The sequence below is a fragment of the Python bivittatus genome, unplaced genomic scaffold, assembly GCF_059951505.1.
Source record: "Python bivittatus isolate LINGU-HERP-01145 unplaced genomic scaffold, Pbiv_v1 ctg000100_np1212, whole genome shotgun sequence".
NCBI classification, from domain to species: domain Eukaryota; kingdom Metazoa; phylum Chordata; class Lepidosauria; order Squamata; family Pythonidae; genus Python; species Python bivittatus.
In genome coordinates, this window is record NW_028277038.1 from 2,408,395 (window position 1) to 2,421,605 (window position 13,211).

The 13,211-nt window shown below is 46.8% G+C and overlaps 1 protein-coding gene across 6 annotated transcripts in view; it reads right to left on the bottom strand.

Moving 5' to 3' along the window:
* PITPNM2 (phosphatidylinositol transfer protein membrane associated 2) overlaps positions 1-13,211 on the bottom strand; it is a 98,222-nt gene that overhangs the window by 39,011 nt on the left and 46,000 nt on the right. For all 6 annotated transcript variants that reach the window (XM_088135237.1, XM_088135239.1, XM_088135236.1 and 3 more), the window contains exon 2: positions 9,400-9,571. In XM_088135237.1, coding sequence (XP_087991363.1) covers positions 9,400-9,477 — 78 coding nt within the window. In that variant the 5' untranslated portion in view covers positions 9,478-9,571. The remainder of the gene's footprint in view (positions 1-9,399; positions 9,572-13,211) is intronic.

Here is a 13,211-nt window from a genome sequence, read left to right on the forward strand (position 1 = left end):
GGCCCCCGCAAATTTGCATCCCCCTCACTTGTTATTTTCACACTATTTATTTAGGCTTACAGCCTGCTGCAATCACAAAGGATGCTCAGCGGTGTACGCGCAGTGCAACGATTACAAGAAGTAGTAATAGAGTACAAAACATCTTCATCATCATCACGACCTCCATCTCCACCAGGCCAAAGGACCCCACTCAAGACTCAGTGCTGGCTGGGGACTTCTGGGAGTTGAAGTACCCGTGTCTTAAAGTTGCCAAGGTTGAGAGACACTGATCTAAGATCACAGACCCAACACCTCTCCTTACACATATCTTATTGGATGGACAGAAACTGGAGCAGAAAGTCCTGAACATATCCACTTGGGAATACTTCCTCTTCTCATGTAGACATCTCGGCAGTAACCCAACGGGTTCCCCTATGTTCTGCAAAGGATTTGCAGAAACGTCCTAGGCGTCGATTGGAACAGAACTGGAAGCTGTTACTCAAACAGCCCTATTCTTCATATCCATCAACCAAATTAGATAGATGCTATGAGTTCAAATCCAGTAAAGAGTTGGTTATATACATAAGACATAAGATATGGAGGCTACCATATTGTAAGACATATGCCTGATGACTCCCAATACAAGGATGAAACCTGTCGTACAATGCTTCCTTGGAGTGAGTGCAGAAACCAATATAATAACACTTATAAATAAAGGATTTCAGATATAGATCTGAGAACACAGGCAGGTAGATTCTGGATTAAAGCATTCCTACAAGTAACCAGGATCCAAATTAGGATAGCATTGTAAGTCCAGTTAAGAAGAGTTCTCCATTATGTCAAATTATCTAAACCAGGGTTCCTCAACCTTGGTAACTTTAAGACGGGTGGACTTCAACTCCCAGAATTCCCCAGCCAGCCTTGCTGGGTGGGGAATTCTGGGAGTTGAAGTCCACCCATCTTAAATTTGCCAAGATTGAGGAACCCTGGTCTAAACCAGTGTTTTTCAAACTTGGCAACTTTAAGATGCATGGACTTCAACTCCCAGAATTCCCCAGCCAGCATTTCCCAGCATGTTGGCTGGGGAATTCTGGGAGTTGAAGTCCACGCATCTTAAAATCGCCAAGTTTGAAAACACTGGTCTAAACCTCTGCCCTTTTTTTGCATTCTTTGCCTTTTTCTTCATTTACTATATTCCTAATTTGAAAGGTCCTGATTTGCCTAAACAAGCGACAGTACACATTCAAATCCCAGCAGGACTTATCCATCCCGTGTTATGCAGGCTGTCTCACATCCTTACTCCCAAGAAGATCAAAAACAAACCACCCGACCCTAATTCAAAATAAAATTGCATCGTTAAAAATGGGTTCTGTTTCCAGCTTGAAAAACTGGCTCCCTTCTTTCTCGGGCTGGATCGTGCAACGGTCTGAAATTCTGCTCGCAGCAAAACAGAGCGGCGACCAGCCACGAGGAACACCAGCGCCAGGGTGTGCTTGTCACAGTGGCAAGATTTGTGAAGTCTAGCATCTTACCGCACCAAGAAATGGGAACGTGGCAGACACCTAGCTGGGAATGCAAGCTCTTTTAGCGGAGCGTGGTAATTAAGCAAGGGCGTAAAGCTGCTAATGGTTTTTGACAGAATTACCCGCCACTAAGGCAGGGTTGATTTGCGACGGATGCTTACAGGCCTCGCTCTCTAGGTAAACATAACTTCTCAGTCATTTGCCTGCAGATGAATGACCTGAATCGATGAATCAGTATATTCCAGTTTGCTCAGTGGCATCCAAAACTGATTGCCTTGCTTTGGATTAGGGGCATCTGGAGGGCACATGGCCCGTAAGAAGCAGGCAGAGCGTCAATTGCACCAGCTGGACTTTTTTGACCACACCAAGTGGACCCTCCTGCTTCAGATAATTAAAAAAAATATATATATATATATACAAGTGATGTGAAATGTCAAAATATTGATATAAAATACAGTCATCGGTAAGAAGGAAAGGGAAGACCCCTGATTTCTCTCCCTTCCTGCTTCTCCGGGCAACAATGATGTGCCCAGGGAGGTGCCCAAAGGGTTTTCTTACTTGCCATTTTTGGAGCCTTTCTCCAGGCATCGATAGTTTGATCAAAAGATGTCTGGAGCGTCTGGGGAAGGGGATGGGTATAGATGTCTTTTTAGAAGAGGCAGGACCCCAAAACATGGGCCAGTGTTTCTCACAGAGGTTCTACCCTGACATCCTGCTCCGTCTCTCTGTGATGAGATGTTATCAACCCTCCTTCTGCATCATTCGCTCTGACATTCAATTCATCTGAAGCCACTTGTCCGCAGCGCCGTCAGGTTTCAGTCAAGTATATTGGCTAAGACTAGGAATTCTTTAAGCCTGGCTATTTCGTGGGACTTGAAGTATCTCAGAATCATCCACGTAGGGCTGTCATTTTGAGATAATTGGTAGCTATGCGACTGCTTCCACCCCAGCATCACGCTTTGGTATATGTGTGATGATTCCCAAAGAGTGTTCGTATTGCTAATTTACTCTCCTTCTGACAAATCATTTTTGCTCTCTCGGATGTAAATTGCAAGGTTGTGGTGAGCTCAAAACACAGCCATTTGAGTTACACAAAAAGCTCCTTGGAGAAGGGAAGATCTCAGTGGGACATCAAATAAGGTCCAGGCCTTGTAGGAATATTTTGTAAGACCTGGCCATAAATTTTGCTTTTTATGGATGTTGCACACGGGTGTCTTCTATCCCTTCCCGAGTTCTAAGGGTGGGACAGACCAACCAATCTCAACATTTCAAAATAGAAAATATCTGACTTCCATCATAAGCTGATTCAAGAGTTTGGCTTCAGTGCTAACCCCCCCTTTTTTTTTCATGGCAGAGGAGGAGAATCGGATGAGTATTGAAAACCCAACTCCCACTTGCTGTTTCGACTTTCCCGTGTATTGACCCAGACCGCCAGCATCCTAAGCTACAGCATTGTTTTTTAACGAGATGGGCATTGACAAATTTAATTGATAGATAGATAGATAGATAGATAGATAGATAGATAGATAGATAGATAGATAAAATGTGTATCCATAGCAATGAAATTGCCTCGCCAACCCCACCGTTCAGACGGTGTGTATCGCACCAAAGCGTTAGTGTTAATAGCAGATCAAATGATCTCACCAGTGAAATCTGGGCCTGTCCAAAATGTTCAGCTTTGGAGAAGTGGATAAGGGTACATTTGAAGTGGGGAGGTTGGTTGGAACAAACTGGGGCAGCACCCAATTTGATTAAAACTAAAGCAGTCCTCCAACCCAGTTTGAACAGACTGCTTTTGATGAAGCTCATCTTTTTAAAAAAGAAAGATGAATGTATTGTGCTGGGGGTTCCTTTTCACATTCCCTTGGATAAAGGGATGACTCACGCTCATAAAACAGAGAGATGCCTGGCTGCATTTAAAGGTATCAGCCGGACCTTCAGAAATAATTTGTGTCATTTAAATGGAAACGTAACCCACGTCTCCAGCTTGAGAGGGCTGCTCTGGAGAAGGTGGGAGTCGAAGGACAGAGGACATCAGAGCGGAGGAAGGCTGTACCGAGGGTCTGTAATATTACAGACATGAACTGGCAATAGCACCAGCAGCAGCCAATGTTCCCATGGAAGCCCATAACCAGGGGCTGAAGATAGCAAACCTTCCCCAGAGTGGTTTTCCAGCAATTGCAGTTGCCGGTAACAGCCAGTCAGCTAAACAGATTAAGACAGATAATACTCAGGAACCAACCAGCTTCTAAATTTCGAGCTGGAAACTATTTTGTGCTCCACAATTGGCCACCAGCGGTGGTCCGGTTGGCCCAAGAAACTGTTTTCTCCGTTACAAGCAGAAGTGCAGCTGTCGTGTGACGCTTGTAACCTTTTGCAGGTATGGCTGTCCTTCCAGCCCTCCATCCCAGAGCAGCGGCAGATGGCGTGGGTCAATCCCAGCCAGTGGAAATCAGCTGCAGCGGACAACCAACGGGTTTGGGAGCTGGCGAGGCAGAGTTGCATGTAAAGCGAGAGAAAGACAAGCAGACTTCCTTCACGACACCACCTTGGGGGAGCTCAGAGCAGATGGCTACGAAACACGGCACTAGTCATCTGGACAACCTCACAAGGACGAGATCTTTTTTTCCCAGCCTTGAGTATGGGAAGCCATCTGGACAAGCTTTGCCATATTTCTCCAAAAACATAGATAAACAGCAGGCTTTCGAGACGCATGCATTGATGCCCAAGTTTGGAGGAGCTTCGTCCAGCTCTCCTGGGAAGCTGGAAACTCTTCGGATGGCTTCAGAACGGGGGTAACAATGGGGAAGAAAGGAAGCACCTCAGAAGGATTTAGGGCTCTCTGCATCAAATCATCATCACCATCATCACCATCTTGTCCTCTAAGCCAAAGGCGACAACTTCTATAGGAAACACGGATTCTGCAAATCCTTAAAAAAATCACATTATGTTTTGCCAGAAAGCCCCAGAAAAACGGTGAAAGATCATCTTTCTTAGGAGGGACTTATTCTATGAAGAATATATCTGCCTTGTGCCAGCATTTTGCGCTGAACCCCACTTGATAAATCTTGACGTTCTAGTTAGGGGAAAAAAATGGATCCCCAAAGCCTCAAGTTTGCTTATCCTGCTACAAAAAATATCTAAAAACATAGTTTGTCAGGGATTTTTTTTTTTAAATGATGGACTAGTTTGGGAGGGGCAGCTGAGAACGAGGGCTGAATTCTTCCCCGTCCATTCCTTTACTAGATAAACTGCCGTTCAAGATATTTTTCTCTTATTAACAACATTGTAATTTTTAACAGCGTCGTGGCCCTCTTTGAAACGCATGTGTAATGTGTAGTTCGTCCCTCGATCCTGCTGAAATTAATGGAGCACCAGGGTGCTCAAAAATAGGACGCTTTATCATGCCTATGCCTGTCTGGATTGCTCTCACTATCAAATCTGTTTTTGTAATCATAAAAGAAAAGAAGCTGCTTTTTTAAAAAAAAAAGAAGAAGAAGAAGATTCACAAGAATCTGTGTCACATACCAGAATCTCAGCAAAAGATGAATTGCTTCAATTATATAACTCCTGCTACTTCCCAAAACGGAAGAGAAAAATGTGCATTCTCCAGATGGCTGAGCGTACCAAAAAGATCAATTGCTTTTTGATCAGCTTTTGGAATTAAGAAAACACACGCGTACATCCTAGCGAGGGGAATGAGCTTTTCGAGGCATTGCCCGTCCCAAAAGGCTGAAAGAAGGAATCCAAACCTATTTGCCAAGGCGAGAGAAGGCAAAGTCCCAGGGAACTGATGGCATTTTAAGAGTTTAGTCTCCGTGCCTGCTGGGCAGAATCGCTTTTTCAGCCCAATTCTCGTCTTGGACCAAACGGAATTTCCGAACGGGTAATCAACACGCTGTGGCTTAAGCAGACCAAGAAAATAAAGGCGGAAGTCTTAGCAACATGGCTTAAGATCCATACTCATAAAGCCACTTGTCTCCGGTTCAAACTTCAGGATCTGCAGGGAAGCCTGAAAAAATTCTCTTGTTTTGGAGCGGTGGGGAGCCACCACCGGTCAGTCACTGACTTCCTAAATAATATGCAACCCTTTAAACTCAACGCACGAACCTGGTTACTGAAAGCAGCACTCGCAATATGCTAATCATAACACTAACCATAATCATAGTACCTGATTATGATGAATAACCATCTTAATAAGCTGATAAGGTCCTTGTAATCTGTCTCGCGTGTAACCTCGTCGGCATAACCAACCGCTCTTCCCCATCCTTCCCCCGGCACATCGCAATTTAATTCTTACATCAATCTGGCCTTTCCCTGCATTGGAGGGAGGGAGCTGCAGCTTCTGAAAGCTGATGCCTTTGAATAAAATCCGTGGGCCAGAGAAAGGGCTACCCAAGGCCTTTTGGTTTTTGGCTACCAAACGCAGCTCTCCTCCTGCAATGAAAACAACCCTGAGAAGGATGTAACTGCTCCGAGATGGGGCCGTCCGGCAGCTTCCAACAGTTTGGGGGTGGGAGGTCTGGGAGTGACAGCTTCCCCATATCTGGGGGGCAATTGAGGTTGGAGAAGAACCTGGAGGGGAAGAGAACCTAACACTGCTGGAGGACTTAAGGCAGTGTTGTCCAAACTTGGCCACTTTAAGATGAGTGGACTTCAACTCCCAGAATTCCCCAGCCAGCCATGGAGTTGGGAGTTGGCTGGGAGTTGAAGTCCACTCATCTTAAAGTGGCCAAGTTTGGACAACACTGACTTAAGGGAAAAGCAAAGAGCACCTCAGCAGCTCACCCCATTGCTCTATTGCTGGAACCGGTGCCCATTCCCTGAAGAGGCCCTTTTAATGTACAAATTATAACAAAATCATACCCTGGAAATAAAAATTGGGGGAAATTCCAAGCATGGTTCCTCGGAAATTAACTCAGCAGGGCTTCCAAGGAAAATACATTTCAAGGGCAAAAAAAAAAGCCAGATTGTTAGGTCTTTCCCGAAAGGCGAATGCGTGGAATCATCGCTCCGCTCCTTCCTCCAGCAAAAACGCATTTTCTCTCTTCTCCGTTGCTCTCCCATTCCCCCACCACCACTTCCCCCAGTTTCAGGTCAGCCCTACCGAGCCTATCAATTTAATGCGAGATGGGATCGTTCCCCCCCCCCCCGTTCATCAGCAAGAGCATTGCGCCGTCCAGAGCACAATAGATAAATTACAGGACATTCCCGCCCACGTTCCTTTGGAGGCCGTCCACGCCTCTTCGTGGCTCCAGCAAAGGGCCACGTTTGAAGCAGGAAGCTGATGGGCATCTTTTAGAACTCAGACCTAACACGTCAGACGGGGTCAGTGGCTTCGTGGATCTGATGGAAGAGTGTTTTAAAAGACCCCGGCATTAAAGTGTAGGCCACGGGCAAGACAAAAAGCAAATGACTCATTCCCAGGAATAACGCCGTTTTCCTCCTGGTGTTGATTCACCACCAAGGGGAAGGATTTTTGCAGGGGGGAAAAGCCCTCTCTGATGCATCCTGCAGCAGAATAAATTTATTTTGCAATACATAGCCACTTTTGTTTGTTCGGACAACAGGGATTTTTTATTGGAAAAAAGTAACATTGGAAAGTTCGACCTATTTACTAATGCCTGGCGTGAGAGTACTCTGCGCTCCATTTCCATTTCTATCAAGACATCGATAGCTTGGGTGGAGGCGTGATTATTGCCAAAAGATAAAAATGAAAGGAGCCCATTTGTCTTCCTTAGTCAGAGCTTTCAGCCTCGGCTCCATCTCACTGAGCAGCTTTTGGCCATCTACGTCACTCCCAACAGTGGTGGGATGTCCGTAATTACATATCCATTAAGGAGAGGGGGAGAGAGGGCAAAGCAGATGTTAGCCATTACTGCACATTCAGGAAAAGCGACACTGGCAGGTCTACAGAGGAGTTTACGTGGCCTGCTGAAAGTTCCAGGTTCAGCTCCAGACGGGGTGGGAAAAGGGCCTGAACTTCTGAAGAGCTGACGTCAACCAGCTTGGACACTATTTTGCTAAAGGCGTCAAGAGTCCAGATCTTGGCAGCGGGGGCCATGTTCTCCTGGCCACCTTCAATCTGAGATCCTTCCAATGTGTTGGGACTCCCTGTGTGTTCTCAGCCAGGATGGCGTTGGTGCTCTTTCCCGCTCCAGAAAATTAACCAGACCTTAGCCTTGTCTAGAGGAAGATGGGAAACACGGGATCTTGGCTGAGACTGACTTGCTTCTTCGACTTGCTCAGACTGACTTGCACTCCGGACCTTGAGAGAGACCGCTGGATGGCGCTTCTTTCTCCCGGCTGAAGCGCTTGCAAAAGACACCCGTGATTTCTCTCAAAGGACTTGGAATCTGAACTGAAGGAGCTGGCAAGCGCTTCCAAGAACATCCCAGCGGGATGCACAGCTTGCAACGTCTTAGGACGATGCTCCTGAGATACAACTAAACGTATATGGTCTTTTTATATAGTATGATTTTTTAGCTCATTTTCTAAGAGTTTATTTTCTCTTAGGTCTGAAGAAGCAGCAAAAGATGCTGACGATCTTTTGGCTGCTTGCCCCAAATTCAGAGAGGAGTTGCCTTCAAATTGGTCACGGAATGGCTTGGTGGTATGGGGTTAACCTAACCATGGCTTCCACCAAGTCACAGGATTTGCCCAGAGTGGGCTGGGTGTAGAGGAACAGAGAAGTGACCTTGGAGGAGGTAGGTAGAGACTGTTAGCCAAACAGGAGCTCAGTCTGAGAAAACAAGAAAGTGTGAGAAAGAAACTTAAGGTTGCCCTGCCTTGATGCTCTGCGGTATATGAGAGCAGGATGGGGAAACACTGCCAGGCTTTCAAGATTCTGTTATTACAGCCAATAGCAATAAAATAAAGTTCTAGTATTTCTTAGGGCCTCTGTTTCCTGACCTGGCCTACCTCGAAGGGTTGACCCTGGGCAGATTTGGGCCCCTCGGCACCGGCTCCCTCTTTATCCAACTATTTATTCATCTGGGCATTAGGGATCCACCCAGCAGGGAAAGTTTGCTCGGTCAAGGACACAGATACAAGCAGGAAAAATCAAAATGAAACCCTGTTGAAGTCAATCAATACTATCTGCAGCAAGCAAAACTGAATTTCTGAGAGCAAAGGCTGAAATCATCGAGAGAAAAACACGGGCAAAACCTACAGAAATAAAACAGCTTTAAAAATAGTCGCTGGCATATATGAAGTTGGATTTTTAATGCCGAACAAATACTCTCAGGCCAGGCCGATCTCTCCCCCGCAAGAGCGGCATTGAAAAGACAGCTCCTGAATATGCGCCTAGTTAAAATACAGTGAGTTTTTCTTCTTCATAATACAGGTTTGTGAGCCTCCTGTTAAATATTTCATAGTTCGTGGGCTCCTCCTCCTCTCTCTTTTTAATTTAAACATCTAATTTAAATTTGAAGAGGACATAATCGCAGCCCATTTTTCAAAAGGAAAGCAGCTTTGGGCGAAAAACTGAGTGGAAGTGAACAGGCACCTAAGAAGCATAGCTGAGATGGGGGAAGGTTCATTGCATTGGTTTAAAAAAGCCATTTCTCCGTGGACACCTTCAATGGGTCATTCCTGCTAATGGCCAGAGAGGTTCTGCGTAACTCCAAAGCCGCTACGCTCCAAATGCAGGGAGTCCATACAGGAGTCAGATCGCGTTTCTGGAGGTGGTGGGTTCACCAACTCTGGTGGTTTTTGAAAAGAAGCTGGCCGGCCATTTCTCAGAGATGGCTCCCTTGCCCTTCCTGCAGGGGGTTAGACTAGATGGTCTTAGGGATCCCTCCCAGCGCTACAATTCTCGGATTCTACAATTATTTTCCGTGCGCTTCCATTCCTGGAGAAGCAACTCCTCCCGAGAGCCGGGGATGAAGGCACCCACCTGGATCATGTACAGCTGGGCAATCCGATATTCGTCCACGCTCATCGGAAGAGGAATCCGATATTCTTTTATGAGCATTTTGAAATCCGGGCACCCTTCTGATCCGGTCGGAAAGGCGAGCCCCAAGACGTTTACTGGAGGCTGCTTAAACGACAGCGGAGGCGGACATTTCCTGCAAGAAAAGCGGAGAAAGAGAGAGATCCGTGGAAAAGTTGGCTTTGACGGGGGCCCTTCCTTGAGCAAAGAGCGAATTCTCCTTTCTTTTCCTCCATGGAGTTTCCCAGTTCCCTAATCTGGACCCAAACCTATGGGGAAGGCGGATTAGTCCTGCCTAGGCAAGCTTAAAATCTCTGGACAGGGTAGATGGGTGAGAAGAACAGAGTAGTGACGTGGAGGCTGGTTGGAGTAATCAGAAGAAAAGTCCTACCTGCTGGAAAGAGGTTTATCACTCAGGTCCCACCAAACCCAGGCACAGGAAAACTGGGGGGGGGGTATCTGGGCTCACATGGAGAGAGGCCTGCGGGCGCTCCCCCAAAATGGCAGCCTGAAGACTCGTAGTCTGAGAGCCAACAGTCAAAACTGCTCCTGGCCCTGGAGGATCACTTCTGTCTGGACCCCGGAGGAGGACATTTCAAACCCCAAGGATTCTGTTGGATAAGGATCATCACCGATGAGAATAGCTTAGTTTTGCAGTGGGCTGCCTTCCATCTTACTTACTTACTTACTTACTTATTTATTTATTTATTTATTTAAAAGGATAGGGGTAGCCTATTTTTTTTTTTAATGATTTATAGATGGGAGGAAGGGACTGAGAGTTTGGCAGACCTGACCACCACAGGGCACCTCCCTGGCGAAAGCTAACTGTGGTCAAGGGGCTACAACAGAGAACAAGCCCACGCTTAGACCCCTGGTCTCTTGAACCCTTTGCAGAGCAGGCAGGCTAAACAGGGCAAATCCCGCTGTAGTGTCTGAAGAGTTTCACACTCCCTATCCAGGACCGCTGGTGCTTTTTGCACTCTTCTTGTGCTGGCACACCCACTCTCTCAATCCTCCCAAGGAACCCCACGGTGGGGAAGCCAAGAGCCTTTTTTGCAGCCTGCGCAAGCCCTCTTTGCAAGCCGGCATCTCCCGGGATCGCTGAGCGTCCCAGAAAGGCATTGGAAGAGGTCCTTCGCAGCAAAACATTTAAAAACTGCTGCTTTGCGCCTGGGACTTCCAAAACCGCCCTTGCCCTCGGCAGTGGATTCTTGAAACCCTCCTCGCAAAAACAACAAAAAAAGAGAGTATCGATACGTTAAATTTCACAGCTTCTCCATAAAGCCCTTTCGATGCAACTCCTCCTCTGAAGCTGCAGCGCGAAAACGCCTCGTAAGGAGAAAAGAGTTCCCCCCCCCGTGTTAGAGTTCTTAATTGGACTCCCTGTCTGGAGGCGCTGATCGGGTTGGGGAAGGAAGGTGGAAACACAGCTCCTGATGTTCGGTTCCTGGGCAAGCATGAAGCAAAACCACCTTGGAGCACCAAATGCACTGAACTGCCACCCAAAACCTGTCCCCACCCCCCCCCACCCCCGCCAACACAGACGTCCTGGAGAGGTCTGTCCACCGAGGAAAGACTTGCGCTTTAGACATGCACCCAAAAACTGCCTTAGAGGTTACTTCCACATTTTTGAGCTCTCTTGTGGAAAAGAAAAAAAAGTAGCTGTTGTCAGCCCTTTGAGGTAGTGCAGACAAGAAACCGAAGCCATGAGTACTAAGACTACCTTTATTGTAAGGTTCCAGTAACAGAATCTTGCAAGCCTGAAAGCGTTTCTCTCCTCTCCTCTCCTCTCCTCTCCTCTCCTCTCCTCTCCTCTCCTCTCCTCTCCTCTCCTCCTTTCCTGAGAACTAGGGAGGGTCCCTTCCGAGATGCTTTCCACCGCCCCATTCCTTCCGAGGGCTCAGCTGCCTCTTATCCGACCGTTGCCCTGGCTGCAGCTCTTCCTCCTGTCTCCCAAGGTTATTCTCACAGCCCGTTACAGCCATCTATCCCCACTGCCTTCCTGTCTGGACTGCCTTGGAAAAACCTGGCTTGGCAGCTACCTTGGGATTTACTGCATCTGTCTTAACAAGGGTACTGCAGCCACCAGAATCCGCCACCACGAATCCTTCATCCGTAACATCTGGACTGGGGGTGAGCAGAAAGAGGGACGGGCCGCTTTTCCAAGCGACGTGCTGCTAATTAGCATGACAGATGTGCTGCTGAAGGGAGTCGTGACAAGGCAGCACCCGGCGTGGCTTCAACACAGCCTTCGGTGCCGAGAAAGTGCATTGCTCATTTGCACAGCAATGTGATCGTACGGCGCACACTTTCAGGAGTTGGGATTGATCTTTTTAGACCCTGAGGTTCAGGACAATATGATTGTGGCTGGATGCCTGTACCACCCTAAACCACAGTTTCTTTATCCCTGTTTTCTTTAAAATAAGCCACAATAGTTCATCCAACAGGACTGCAATATTTAGGAACAAGTCAGGGCAACACAGGCTTACAAACCTTGCTCGATGCTCTATTACTGAGAAGGCAGGAGTTCACTTCCTTGGAGAGAACATGTTTATTTTGAAATGAAAATAGAATTGTACTTCCTTGAAAGTACCTCTTTGTGGAGGGCCGCTTACATTTGGGGGGACATTTAGAAGGAAAAGAAACAGCCATCAACTTGTACGCAAAGGAAGAATTGAAATGGGGAAGAAAAATGGATTAGGAAGGAAGAGACACGGGAAGGAAGTGACAGGATTGACCAGCCAATGTGAAAATTGTGGTTCAGTGGGTAAATGGACACTTTGCCCCTGCCCGCTGCAGAAAAGTTTCTAAAAATACCTGGCTGGCAAAGTTAATAAAAGCAGATTAAGCTTGGGGAGAAATGAGACTGATGATAGTTTGAATCCAGGAGTACCTGTGTCCCGTTGGCTCCTCTACTTGACTTTGGCCATTTATTTATTTACTTTATTACATTTATAAGGCTGCCCAGCTGTGTCTCAAGGGACCAATGACCAGGCTCAACTTATCTGACTTCGGACATCTTATGCGAAGACCCAGCTCTCTGGAGAAGGCTCTAATGCTGGGAAAGATGGAAGGAAAAGAAGAAGAGGAGGATGATACAGTTGCAGAGGTGATGGGGGCACTGTTGGAAGATCTGAAGAACCAGGTTGGGGACAGATCCTCCTGGAGAAAATCCATCTACATGGTTACTAAGAGTCAACACTGACTTGATGGCACATAATCAATCAATCAAATCAAATCAAATCAAATCAAATCAATCAATCAATCAAAACCAACTCTGTAACAATGAGAGCCAGCTTTACAATGGCCCTCCTTTACAATGGCCCTCCAGGCCTGTCAACCTGATAGTCAAACCTGCCCTAAACCTTTTGGTCATACTCACTGCTTTACAAGCTGTATTCCATTCAAAGGCCAAGCAAGATCTTTGGTTGAAAAAAAGCGGCATGCTCTTTTTCCTTCCAGGGTGGAGAGATGCTCACTCAAGTTGGAGATGTCTTGAGGGGTCTTTTACGCCTGAAGTTCCCCCTCTCATCTCCTGACTCGTTAAGGTTATTCAGTGAACCGACCTGCAAGTTCAGGAGAAAACTTTGTGCGAAGCTGCGAGCGTTGAGCGTTTTGCAATCGCTCAGCTTTGCAAAGACTGCAAAATGCTTCGTTTCACTCCAGCAATTTCTGCCCTTCTATTTTAGCCAAGCTACTGAAAGAGAACTTGATCTGACTTCTGCAAATCAAGGGGAAAGTTGACGTCCCCTGCAGACTGGCGTGGCTAGGTGACA